Source organism: Ictidomys tridecemlineatus, chromosome 8 (assembly GCF_052094955.1).
Source record: "Ictidomys tridecemlineatus isolate mIctTri1 chromosome 8, mIctTri1.hap1, whole genome shotgun sequence".
Lineage (NCBI taxonomy): Eukaryota > Metazoa > Chordata > Mammalia > Rodentia > Sciuridae > Ictidomys > Ictidomys tridecemlineatus.
This window is the reverse complement of record NC_135484.1, coordinates 48,280,820-48,294,020: the sequence shown is the minus strand read 5'-3', so window position 1 is coordinate 48,294,020 and position 13,201 is coordinate 48,280,820. Positions and strand designations below refer to the sequence as shown.

Sequence of the window (13,201 nt, the reverse complement as noted above, 5' to 3'; positions counted from 1 at the left end):
ATTATGCATTCTTTCTATTACCACCTACATTTTTTAAAAGCAGATAAGCACCAAGAAAAACAACTTTGCCATTCAACTTTTCTATCATGAAAAGTTAGGTTCTTATCAGGTAAAGTCATAATGTGGAAATTTATCCACCTGGTAATAAGATCTCATGTAATATCCCCTTACTATATTGGTTTTGCAACCAAATGCATCTTTGTTGGCCGACAGGAGCACCCTGACGGCTTTCTATAAGAGATTTTGAAAAGGCATGTTGAAATGTTTCTAACTAAATCATGATGAGAGATTGGGGAATCTGATGAGTTTCATGTTGGGTTATGTAAGAGACAGCTATTAGAATAAGGAGAGGAGCTGCTGCACAGTTCCCTGACAAGATCTGAGATGTATAGACACAAAATATCCCCCAAAAAGAGTCAGTTTAAAATGAGGACTCAGATTTATAATGACTGTACTATTTAAATTGATGCTCTTATCATTTTCCATTTTAACCATTCTACCTGGTTCTGTTATAGCATCAGTTACAATTATTTATTGCTTTGGGTTTTTCTTTTCCTATCTTTATCACTAGATGTAATCCACGAAGATCCATGAAGGCAGGGGTTTTGTATCCTCAGCATAACTTCAGTATACAATCGAAAATTTCACTAATATAACAACTTCTAGTTACCTGTGTGTTTTTTGTACTTGAAAGACAAATGGTCCAAACGGAGTTATTCTCGATCTCACTAGATTTTTAAGAATTAGTATATAAAAAAGTAAAATGTCTTAATGACATTTACATTGATTACACCTTGAAATGATAGTATTTTAGACTTGGTTAAATAAAATATATTATTATATTTAATTTTATCTCTTTTACCTTTTCAAAATGCAGCTACTAGAAAATTTAAAATTCCATGTCATTCACAATATATTTCTACTAAATTGCACTTGTCTAGGAACTAAGTATTATGTTAAAAGATTAACAAATGAATGGATAGCTGGATGGATAGATGGATGGATGGATGGTGCCAGCATTAGAGCTGACACTATCAAATGTGGTTTATTCAGCTTTTTTTCTCCACAGAGACTGAAAGATCTGACCAGAACGATTGTAGAGGAGGAAAGGTTTACTCAGGGGTTCATGGTTTCAGGGGTCTCCATCCATAGACAGCAGGCTCCATTCCTTGGGGCTTGAGGTGAGGCAGAACAACATGGTAGAAGATATGGTAGAGGAAGGCAGCTCACATGATGGTTAGAAAGCAAGAGGTCTCCACTTGACAGACACAAATATATACCTCAAACCCTGCCCCAAATGCCCCACCTCGTCCAGCCACCCTCTACCACTTCAGTTACCACTCAGTTAATCCTTATCAGAGGGTAAATTCACTGATTAGGTTAAGACCCTTATACCCAATCATTTCTCCTCTGAACCTTCTTGCATTGTCTCACCCGTGAGCTTTTGGGGGACACCTCATATTCAAACCATAATGAAAAGGAACACTGACTAACTTCTGGTGTGGTATTAATCAAGAAAAATAGGTCATCAATTGTAGTAGACTTTATTGATGTCCCCAATTCTTCTCCACTATCCATTACTTCTCCACTATCCACGCCCATTGCTATGTGGCTTTGTAGTTTGTCACAATAAGGAGATAGAAAGTTTTCCCCCATCCTTCTATTTTTTTTTTAATGAGGGTTGTATGGTTTGACCACATGACTTATTTGATCAATGAGACATTCGTGAACATAATGCAATGAAAGGTTTGAACAGTGTTCACACCACTGAATTTCCTCTCTATCACTTTTACTATGGTTGTGACAACTTGCCCAGGTTTACCAGCTTATCCAAGGAGTAGGATGAGCGACGTATAGAATAAAATTAAACTGCTGTGGAGCCAGCTGCCTAATCTCCAGCTTATCCCCATCTACAGAAGCAAACCAGCTGAGACCAGCCGACCCCAAGTGACCCACAGACCCATGAGCTGGATAAATGCTCATTATTATATGCTGCAGAGATTTTGTGGTTGTTTCTTATTTGGTCTTCATTCAAAATACATCTCTGATGTGGAAGTGAAATCTTCAGAACTGAGCTTTCATTCTTTAGTGTGAAAATTAACATTGGGGACTTTGTTGTCGTACTTAAAAATTTCCCTATCTGATAAACTATTTTTGACCAAGATGAAAAATATGAGAAATAGGAAAGATATTCTACCAGGAGCTAGACAAATTTATCCCAGAGGTACATCACATAGATACCATGTTTTATTTAGTTTTGGGGATGCTGAGGATTAAATCCAGGGGGTCAAACATTTTCTCTGAGTGCTCCACCACTCAGCTACACCCCAGCCCATCAAGTATTGGTGGGTTAAACAACCATCAACGGGGATGGTAAAATATAAGTGGGATGGAAGTGCATAGCATAATTATTTTTCCAGGCAAGTGCTGATTTGTTAAAAATTCCTTATTTACAGAAATATTTCTAGAATTTTTTTTTGTTTTGGGGGACAATTATTAATATGATTTATTAATTTAATTATAAAAATAATTAATATGACTTGCCTACTTCCAGCTTCCTCTTATGCTGAATTTTGAAGAAGGTACTGGCTTTCGCTCACTTGGGCTATCTCCTACTTTGTCCCCAACACCCTCCTGGGAAGGTGTTCTGCTGTCTATTGATTCCATGGGCTTTTGTGATGCTGTACAATAGGGAGAATGAGAAAAAACTGGAAGTATGGCTAGAGAAGTAGAAGGACAAGAGTAGTAGAATAGTGTCCTTTTGAATAAGACCCCAAAGCTCTAGTCTGGAAAGGAGTAGGGATTCCTCATGGAGTTTCTAAGTGAGAGACCCAGAGAAAGTGAGTTTGTAGGAGCCATAGTGAGAAGAGGAAAGGAGGATTTTACCAAACACTCCAGAAGGCTTTGTTGTTTAAATTCTCTTTATAAGATTTGAAAACTTCAGATGGAAAAGTGAGTTACTTCAATTGATATTACTTTTTAAACAATTCCACCTGAGTCTGGTCTACGTCAAGCACAGTTTTGCAGTTCAGTACTCCCCCACCCCATCCTTGGTTTTGCTTTCTGAGGTCTCAATTACCCAGAGTCAATTGTGGTGCAGAAATATTAAATGGATAATTCTAGAAATAAATAACTCATGCTTTAAAATGCATGCTGTTCTGCGTAGTATCAGAGTCTCATACCTTCTCATACTGTCCTACCCGGGATGTGAACCATTCCTTAGTTAAGCACATCCATGCAGTGACCCTTAGGTCACTTAGTAGTTGTTTTGGTTATGAGATTGACTGTCACAAAAATATAGTACTTCATGTTCAGGTAACTCTTATTTCACTAAGTAGTGGCCACAAATTATAGGAGTAGGAGGCACCAGGACATATAACATGAAGGGCAGATTAATGTGGTACCATGTGGCTACAGAGCATATAGGAAAAAAAAATACAGTTTATTGAGCATTTAGTACTATCTGTGGTTTTAGACATCCACTGGGAGCCCTAATTGTATCTCCTGAAGGTGAGGGGAGCAATTATAATTATTTTTTTTTACAAAAACTTTAATATGGAATCACAGCATCATGAATAGAGGGAACATGGGCCTTCCAAAGTTATTAATTTTCCATAATACTTACTAGATGTATAACCACCCAGTTAACTAAATAATTGTAAGACTCAATTTCTTGATTTATATAATGGAGAAAATAATAAACTTCATCTATTATTCTCAGAATTAGAGAAGACAGTAAATACAAAAATATTTAGCACATTGCTTAGACATAAATATTAATTGAAATATTAGAGCACAGAACTTTCTGTATGAAAAATAAAGGTTTAGCCTATAATCACTTTAAAGATGTGCTCAAGTTGTGCTCAAGTTTGTAACTGCAGCTAATTGCTTAAGCAGCAGTCAAATGAGAGAGCTTTTTCTTGTACAGTTACATTTATAGAAGGCCAAAGAAACTCTATCAGTCATAATTGATAAGCAGCTTCCCAATGTCAAGAGGATGCAAATGCTGGGAAACTCAACAAAGACAGTCACCACATATGGGGACTTTTAAATTAAAACTCCAATTACTAATTGGGCATTATGTAAAATTGTGGATGTATAACCGATGTGATTCTGCAATCTGCATTTGGGGTAAAATTGGGAGTTCATAACCCACTTCAATCTAATGTATGAAATATGATATGTCAAGAGCTTTGTAATGTTGTGAACAACCAATAAAAAAATAAAAAATTAAAAAAAAATTAAAACTCCAAAAATTTATATGTGGTTCCATCATTATCCTGTGTTTCTTTCAAAGGGAAGACAACACAGGTCTCCCCATGATTGGAATATCATTTTAATTCCTTTTCACACATCTCTTTCAGTAGTGAAATGTGAAAACATATGGTGTTTTTGCATGGGTATTGACTATGGCCTGACAGGATTATAGAAATACAACTAGTGAATCACAAGGTGGCATTTAGGTCTTAGATACTATTCAGCACAGAAGAGCCATATAGGAAAGGCATTAGTAATTTCATATGAGGTTTGAAATCACTATGTAAAATTTATAGCTAATGTTACATAAGTAGCACTTTGTCTAAGGTTGACCAGAATGAATACAAGGAGAAAATTAGATTAAAAGACAAACAGGATACTTTAAAAAAAAATTAGAAACACCAAAATAGCACCCTTCTTCCTACATAAAATAAGGTGTAGAGATATATAATGTGCATCCTCATCCATAGATATGAGACAGAGCTGCATTAGAAAAGCCTACCTGATTCTTCCCATGTGTTTGTGAATAATGCTTAACATTAAATGTCAAGTCAGGATCATCATCAACAATAAAGTCTTGGTATGCAGCCAGCCTGCCAGCCTAGATTGTCACACTGGAGTTCCACAGGTGAGAAGAATAGATGACAACAGGACAACTGAGCAGATGTGGTTTGGTGAGCTAATGTAGGGACAGTCACAAGCTGTGAGGACAGATAGAGTCCTGCAAGGACACCGAGGCACAATTTTGACGGACACTGTGGAGAGCAGTAGACTGCTGGGAAGCAAAAAAGCCTGATAGATGGATCTGACACGTAGCGATCAGGAGGAGCGACCTCATTTTCAAGGCAAAATATGAATCAAACCTGATGTGAAGAGCAGATTCCCAGAGTGCCAGGCTCCGACAACACCAGCAGATGCTTCCAACAAGCAAAACAATCCTTACAAACATAGATGGGAAAGAAAAGCTGCATCTGTGTTGTCCATGCAGATTAATTCCACTACAGCCAAATATCCAGGAAAACACTGTGCTTTATGTTGATACAAAGATGCAAGTTTTTATGGAAAGGGCCCAGAAAAAAAAAATTCAGTCACGTCTCCTGACCCCATAGAAACTGAAGCTCACATGATGGAGCAGTATGGGTCTTCAGGCTTTATGCAGACAAACTCAGTAAGACTTTTTACAAACTTACCTAGCCTACACATTCTCAGCAATATAAAACTATAACCCAGTGTTTGGCAGTCTACAAATATGTAATGTTTGATCTATGAGCTGTATTATATTCTCTGTTAATAAAACATTTAGCTATAACTTTGTAAGAAGAGTGCTTATCTAGCGTTAATTATTTCCATGATTACTAGCACAGGGAAACATGTCACAGAGCCATATTCCATGAAAGAAATTACCAGGGGGAATTACTGAAAACAGGCAGGTTCGGCTGAGCCATATACGAGTTTTGTGATTTGTCAGCTATCATCTCTGTTTAAGTTACACTATTTTTGTGAGGATTGAAATTGGTAAAAGACATAGATGTAATTTTTAAAGCATACAGCACCATTCACACACTGCAAGCCTGAAAGTATAATCAAGAGGGCTTCCACAGCCATGTTCAAAGTAGAGTTACAACTGAATCTTCTATTCATTTCAGCTTTAAAAGACAATAATGTAGTTTGCCAGTCTCTCAGCTAAGGCAAATGAAAAAGCAGCTTTAATAATAGGTTAGGCAGCATTTCCAAAGCAAAGGGACAAAATCTCTCCTCTTCTTCTTGTCTTCTTAATAGTCCTAGGAAAGCCATCTTCCCACTCAAAATTGAGTTTTATGTTGGCTAGTTTGTTTAGACCTTACACAACTACTGAACTAATGACTGGCATTGTTTAACAACTTGTAGTCACTGAAAAGAATTTTGTTTGGGTGTGCTCTACCATATCAGAGGAGCTCCTTCAGAAAGATTTCCCTTGTGGTTAAATTGTCACTTTATTTTTACAGATAAAACAATACAGAAAAGTAACTCCATCACTACTTTAAATGACAAAATTAACTTCATTCTTCCACCACAGTCTAGTTTCATTTATTCTGATAATGGGGGAAAAAAAGAATAGTAAGGATATACTAAAACAATTTCCTCTTTTCTAATTTTATTTTCTTTTTAAACAAAGTTCCTACCCCTAAGGAAGTTGTTTTTTGTATGTTCCTTAATTTTGCTTCTTTTGTCATCACAGTGAAATGATGGTTCACCAGACTGCATGTTTGTTTCTCATCTCTTGGAATAGCCTTCTATGTTCAGCTTCAGCCCTTTCTGCCATTACTCTTGATTCAGCAAGAAGTTCTTCAGCTTTTATGAATTTAACACCAGGGACCACAAGGTGAGAGCTCTGGAACTTTGCAGAGATGTCAGATTGGATCCGGGATACCAGCCACTCAAGCAGTGAGTTAACCATGCGGCTACCAACATATTGGGCCATTTTTTATCTGTACCTTTGTGATAAAACCCCCTAACTCTGTATCTTCATGAGAAATGTGAGGAGAAAAAGAAAGAAGGATCGATAAACTTCAACAGAGTAGAAAATGAGTGGATTTGAGGATTGAGTCTAGTCCAAAAAACAGGTTTTGGGCAGAAATGTGACTTGGAAGAAAACACCAGAGCTTCTATAATCAGCGTGCAGTTTGCAGATGTGGCAATTCCAAAGTAGTAGGGCATAGTTTTCATAAATGTAAAGGAGTTACTGTCTCTCCTTTAAAAAGCTTCTAGTTAAAAACAAACTTGAGAAACTCTTGGGGGTTCATTCAGTACTTTGTTTTCTAGTCATTGTTCAGTCTTCTGGTGCCCTTGAACATGGCTACATCTCAGAATTCCCATTCTTTATTTAGTATCTTTTTCTCCCTCAGTTCCAAATATTTAGTAAGCATAGATAATGCTGAGCACAGTTAGAAACTTCTTTGTTTTCACGTTTACAGACAAATTATTTCTCTGGCTGAATTTAAAAGCCTACATTTGCTTTATTAATACATAAACTGAATTCACTACTGGCACATACACATAGATGACAATCATTTTTGGAGCTGGACCTCTGGAGAATTGTTAAAAATAGGAGAGTAACTAATATCTTTGTTGAGAGTACAAGATTATAAAGAATTCTATAAAAATTTTGCTTCTCCATATAAGAAGCACACACTAGCAATTTACTACAGAAAGTTCTGTAGCTTTTTGAGATTCACCCTGTAAATAATTAAGACATTTATCCAGTAGTCTGGGGGAAAAGTGCATGGTCACTAGATTGTTGTACATTTCTTTATTTGGCTGATGGTTTATCTATACACAAATCAAATATTTATTGAATGTCTGCTATAGGGCCAGGCACTGTGTTAGGCCCTAGGGTTAAAATTAACACATAAAATCATGGAGCTTAAAGTCTAATGATTAAAACAGTTCAATAATTTTCAACATAGGGGAAAATTTGGGGGGAAATCAAATTTGCAATATTTGAAATAAAAATTGGATATGACATTACTTATCTTCCATGGTTCCAATGTGTATTAGTTTTGTTTGACACGGCATTGTGCAAAGCAAGAAGTGTCTGTGGTGCAACATTTTCCATTTAAGTCCAATAGCAGAATCTTTAGGCTCCGGATATTTTTTTTTTTTGTTGTTGTTGTTGTTGTTTGTTTGTTTGTTTTTAATCTTTTGTCTGTTCTTTTCTTTCTTTTTTTTTAAATATTTCTTCTGTGGGTATGCTTTTGAAGGCATGTACTATAGTTGGGTGGTTCTTGCTAATGAGAAAGGATGCTATCCAACTTTTGAAAATTTTGGTAGGTCATCAGTGAAAAACAAAGTAATTTTGGGCTGGGGATGTGGCTCAAGCGGTAACGTGCTCACCTGGCATGTGCGGGGGTGCTGGGTTCGATCCTCAGCACCACATAAAATAAAAAAAATAAATAAAGATGTTGTTTCCACCAGAAACTGAAAAATAAATATTAAAAACACCCCTCTCTCTCTCTCTCTCTCTCTCTCTCTCTCTCTCTCTTTAAAAAAAAAGAAAAAGAAAAGAAAAACAAAGTAATTTCCTATGACTTCCTCTTTTTTCTCCCTGCTTAAGAAATGTATTGCCAGGTGTGCTTGTAATTTGGCAGTTTGGGAAGCTGAGACAGGAGGAACACAAGTTCAAAGCCAGTCTCAGCAACTCAGCAAAATAAAAAGGGGCTGAGGGTGTGGCTCAATAATTACTTTCCCTTGGCTTTAATCCCCGATATCAAAAATGAAATAAAGAAATGTATTGATTGTATACCTAAAATTGTAAAAATCTAAAAATTAACTGCCTATATCTATGCTACTTTTATTAAGCTTTACACATACTGATTAATAATTACTCTTTTTGGTTTAGGGAAACCTCTTACATGTTTTTCTTATTCTTTCAATATTCATTACTTTTACTTTCATTGTATCAACAAACGTTCTTTATTCAACCATGTACCAAATTACTAGAAATAATTTACGTGACTGACAAATGAGTTGTGAGACAGAACATTGAGTAGTCCTTGTCACTCTTCAAATACACACCTGTCAAACTACCTCTACAAGCCCCTCTCTGGGGATGAGGCTGGGACACTGTGCTATAGTGGACATTTTGCTCAGATCTGAAATATTCCCCAACTGCTAGCCTTGTTGGCTGTAGGCAGCTCAGAGCTTCACAGGCTCCCGGCATTGCCCTGGGCTGAAGGGAACTGCCTGTCCCAAGTCCCACCTCTTCTCCAGTGGTGTTCTGCATCCAGTAGATTAGTCAATGTGGGACATGAAGACCAGGCCTCTTTCCTTAATTTGGGACACCTCTGAGGAGCCATCTAGAATGGAAGGCTCCCGTAATAACCTGGAGGTTCCATTGCCACCATGTTAGGGTAAGCTCCCTCTCTATCCAATCTTGCTTCCCTGGTTTCTTTACATTTGTTGTTCCCAACATTGAGCAAAATTCCATGCACACATATTTCCAAGGAATCTGTTTTCCAGGAAACTGTTGAATATTCCAGGAGTTAAAGACAAAGATAGTTAATGTTAAAATAAATCATTATGAATCTGACACATTCGTATATCCTATTTTCATTCTTTTTAATCATATAATTTTTGAGTAAAGAAATATTATAAAATAAAGATCCTCTACATAAAGTTATGAAATGAGTATTACTCACTGCTCAAGACTAAATTTTAAGAAATGTTTTGAATTTCCCAAATAAATATCTTTTAAAATATTTTTAGGGAGATTTTTTTTGTTGACCAAATATATCATTATAATGAAATGGGATAAAAGTAAATTGAATACAAATACAGACTTGAATTCTTTGAGTTAACAAAGGCACCTTGAAAATTTTATGTTTTCATTTATTATTATATAAAGGAGATTAAAAACATGGATAAAGAAAGAGAATTACCAAATATATGACTATAATAAGCATGGCCAAAGTTGACATGAAGAAAGAGATGTTTTGGCTTCCTTTTGGGTCAGTTTGGCTTTCTGTTGATTTTAGTGTTAATTTTCAAATTCCATGACAGCTCCATTGGAGGTAAGCTGCAAGATTATTGGAAGGAGAGATGCATGAAACTTGCTTAGCAACCTCACTAAGGAAACCCACTGGCAGTTTTACTCCTTTGTTCAGCACTTTGACTGCTAAGTCATAGCCTCTAAGTTAGGTATTTAGAAGTCTTACAGAGGAAAAATAACTGTTCTTAAATATTTTGAGTACCTACATTGAGCAGGGAATTGGAGGAATGTCTATCAAATGACTAGCATCAGCAAAATATCAGAAACAAGAAAAAAAGAGGCCATCAAATGGAATTTTCAGCACTCAGACCTACATTCAGAGAAATACCTCCACAACTTTCTGACATTCCAATTAGTACTGGAAGAGGCACCTTGAAAAAAGGGATAAATTACTGAATAAAGAAAAAGTGATATATAAAAACTAATGTAAATAATTTTGGCTTTGCAATCACATTACATACGAGAGTGGTTTTAAAACTGTGTTTTTGGAAACAAAGCACTCCCTGCTGATGAAATGTTATACAGAATCCTGATGATGAGTCAGGCAAAAGGACTAGCTCTTTAATGTTGGAGATATGAATTGCGGGCAACTAATGTTTTCTAGCCTCTCAGATCTTGAGATAACCCTAAAGAACTTCTGGGCCTCCATGGTAAAACGTTTAAAAATCAAATGAAGTACTAAAAATTCTCAACAGTGAGCACTTGAGGACATGTGTTATATGTATTTTTTGTTTTTTTCTTTCACATTTATTTCCCCCCTTCCATTCCTAACAGTATCTCCAAATTCCTAGCACATGATTTTGGTGGAATTGACTCCCTTTTTATCCCTGGGAGTAGCTTTGATTGGCTTAAGCCAGAGAGCAAATCTCATCTCCAGCTCACTCTAATTGGTTCAGGGTTGAACACAGGACTCAACTTGCAGGTCAGAACTGCAAGAATCAATTCCAAGGTGTTTGCGAACTCTCTTCTGTGCTAGATTTGTCTCTGAAAACACATAACCCCAGGAGCTTCTGATTATTATATTGTGACAATAAGGGAAGAGGCTTACAAGAATGGAACTAGAATTGAGGAAGAGTACCCAGCACATAAGGGGTAGCTCAGTATCCAATGACTAAGAAGTAGGGAGTACTGGTTCTAATTTTAAATTTGGCCCAAAAGGCAACTCTTATTTTCTTTATTTGTAAAACAAAAGTTTCTCAGATTCATTTCCAAACTCCATCCCTACTCTAACACAGTAAATCTCTCTATGCTTTTGTGCAGATTATCGTTCATGTGTTTGCATCTCAGCCAGCATGCAGAAATTTGAGAGTTGATTGATACACAGGAATTCTGTACACAATGAGAATTTGCCATTGGCCCAGGGTTAAGGCAGCACCATTCCTCCCTTAGCTGATGGCCTGAGTATAAAATTACAGTGACAGACGAGACTGAAGAACAAGAAGCACTGGGAATGAATGATTCGTGGAAGATAAAGTGGGTTTGTCACTATTTAACAGTTTCCTGAACACCTAGATGGGTGCAAGAGAAAATTGTTTTCTAGGGTGTACCTAGAACTCTTGAGTCAAAATTTCAGGATGTTAATGAAACTCTGAGAAGAATGTGTTTTAAAATGTAAAGGAATAAGGGTTGTGGTAGAACACACCTGTAATCTCAGGGACCTGAAGGATGAGGCAGGCAAACCTCAGAAACTTATCAAGGCACTGCCTCAAAATAAAATAAAAAGGGATGGGGTATAGTTTAGTGGTAGAGTGTTCATGGATTCAACCACGGTACTGAAAACATAAATAAATAAAGAAACAAATAAATAAATAAAAATTTAAAAGAAAGAAAAAAAGTACAAAAAAAGAGGAAAATACTGCTTTTGGAAAAAATAAGATCTACCTATAGAATTGATATAATTTAAGGCTGACCCAGTCTGAGGCTGTCAAAGCACCATCATCTTTGACCTTGAGGACAAGATGGGAGCAGAAACTCTGCCTTTCTTTTACACATTTCTATGGTCAAGGTTGTTTTCTTTTGTCATCAGAATCTAGAGCAGGGCTGTCTGACAGAAATATATGTATGTGAGCCACATACAGAATTTTATACTCTGATGGCTCATTTTTAAAGGTTTCAAGAAATAGGTGAAATTTTAAAAATAATCTTCTATTTTATTTAGCCTATCGTAATAAGAATATTATCATGTAAACATTATAAAAATATTAATGAGGACTGGGGCTATAGCTCAGTAGTGGAGTACTTGCTCAGCACGTGCAAGGCCACGGGTTCAAACCCTAGCACTACTAAAGTAAATAAATAGAGAAAAATATTAATGACCTATTTGGTATCTTTTTCAGCTTTAAGCTTGAAAATCTGAAATTGAAGTATATTCCAAATGTTTAATAGTGACATGTACTCTGCAGGTCAACAAAGATCCAGAGAATAGTTGCATCCTCTGGGGTTTTTGATTCACTTTGTTTGGAGCCTTTTAAATGCAGATACTATCAAAGGCTATAGCTCATATCTGAAGAGCCAGAATATCTCTTCTCCCTAGGAATAAAATTTAATATGGTCTGACACTGGGGAAGACAGAGGGAATGACAGGAAACAAGAGTGGAGGAGGCTGTGAGCTTAACAGGAACTTGCCTAAGCTTGTAAACCAGGTCCAGACGTTTTCATATGTCACTGAGCACAATTAGGAGCCCACAAATATTCACACATGGGAGTGGTGAGACTCAATTAGCCTTTTAGATCTCATAGCAGTGAACTTGGCTTTTGTGCACTGAATGTGTGGTGAGAGGCTCTTTCAGATATTAATCTGTTTGCTCTGTCATTCTTTCTGCATTTAAGCAGAGGACAGAGCCTCTCTCTGCTCAATGCCTCAGGAAAGGAATATGGCAAGGTGAAAAATAGAAATGTCCTTTGAGCTCTTTTGATCCAAAATTGCCTTAGGGCCTTTTCGAAATTGTGTGAGATAAGGAATGGGAAGAGAATGTGGAAGTGTAGGGAAAATGTTTTGGACAGAAATGCAAAGCAAGGAAGGCAATCCTTCAGGCAGGGAGAGGAGAGGCCAGAGAGAAGATGAAGAAGTTACAGCGCACAGGATCTCACAGCTCTGCTTCCTGAAGAAGAGTTCCCCTTTGAACAGTTCTCTGAAGGAGAGGGAACATCCCAAGAAGAAACGGATTTCCTGCTACAAAAAGGTAGATAAGACCATATGCAGTTCCAAATAGACTTTAGTGCCAAATTGTGGTGGATGAAGCGGAGCTGGCAGAACCACATGCATTGCAATGGTGGATGCCTCCTGGCTGCCAGTGTGGATAACAGATCAGATGGCCTTTTTTTTTTCTGTCCCATCTAATGATTTGACACTGTGGGAGACCCTGAATTTTCCAAATGAATATTTTCAAATTTCTGCCCATCCTAACAGGTTCAACA

General features: G+C 36.9%; 2 protein-coding genes across 8 annotated transcripts in view; one reads left to right on the top strand and one right to left on the bottom strand.

Annotated features, from left to right (window-relative positions):
* Hs3st5 (heparan sulfate-glucosamine 3-sulfotransferase 5) overlaps positions 1 to 13,201 on the bottom strand; it is a 256,107-nt gene that overhangs the window by 160,859 nt on the left and 82,047 nt on the right. The window lies entirely within an intron of this gene.
* Positions 12,775 to 13,201, top strand: part of LOC120889121 (uncharacterized) — a 169,688-nt gene continuing 169,261 nt past the window's right edge. Inside the window, exon 1 of the mRNA XM_078018512.1 lies at positions 12,775 to 12,966. Coding sequence (XP_077874638.1) covers positions 12,775 to 12,966 — 192 coding nt within the window. The remainder of the gene's footprint in view (positions 12,967 to 13,201) is intronic.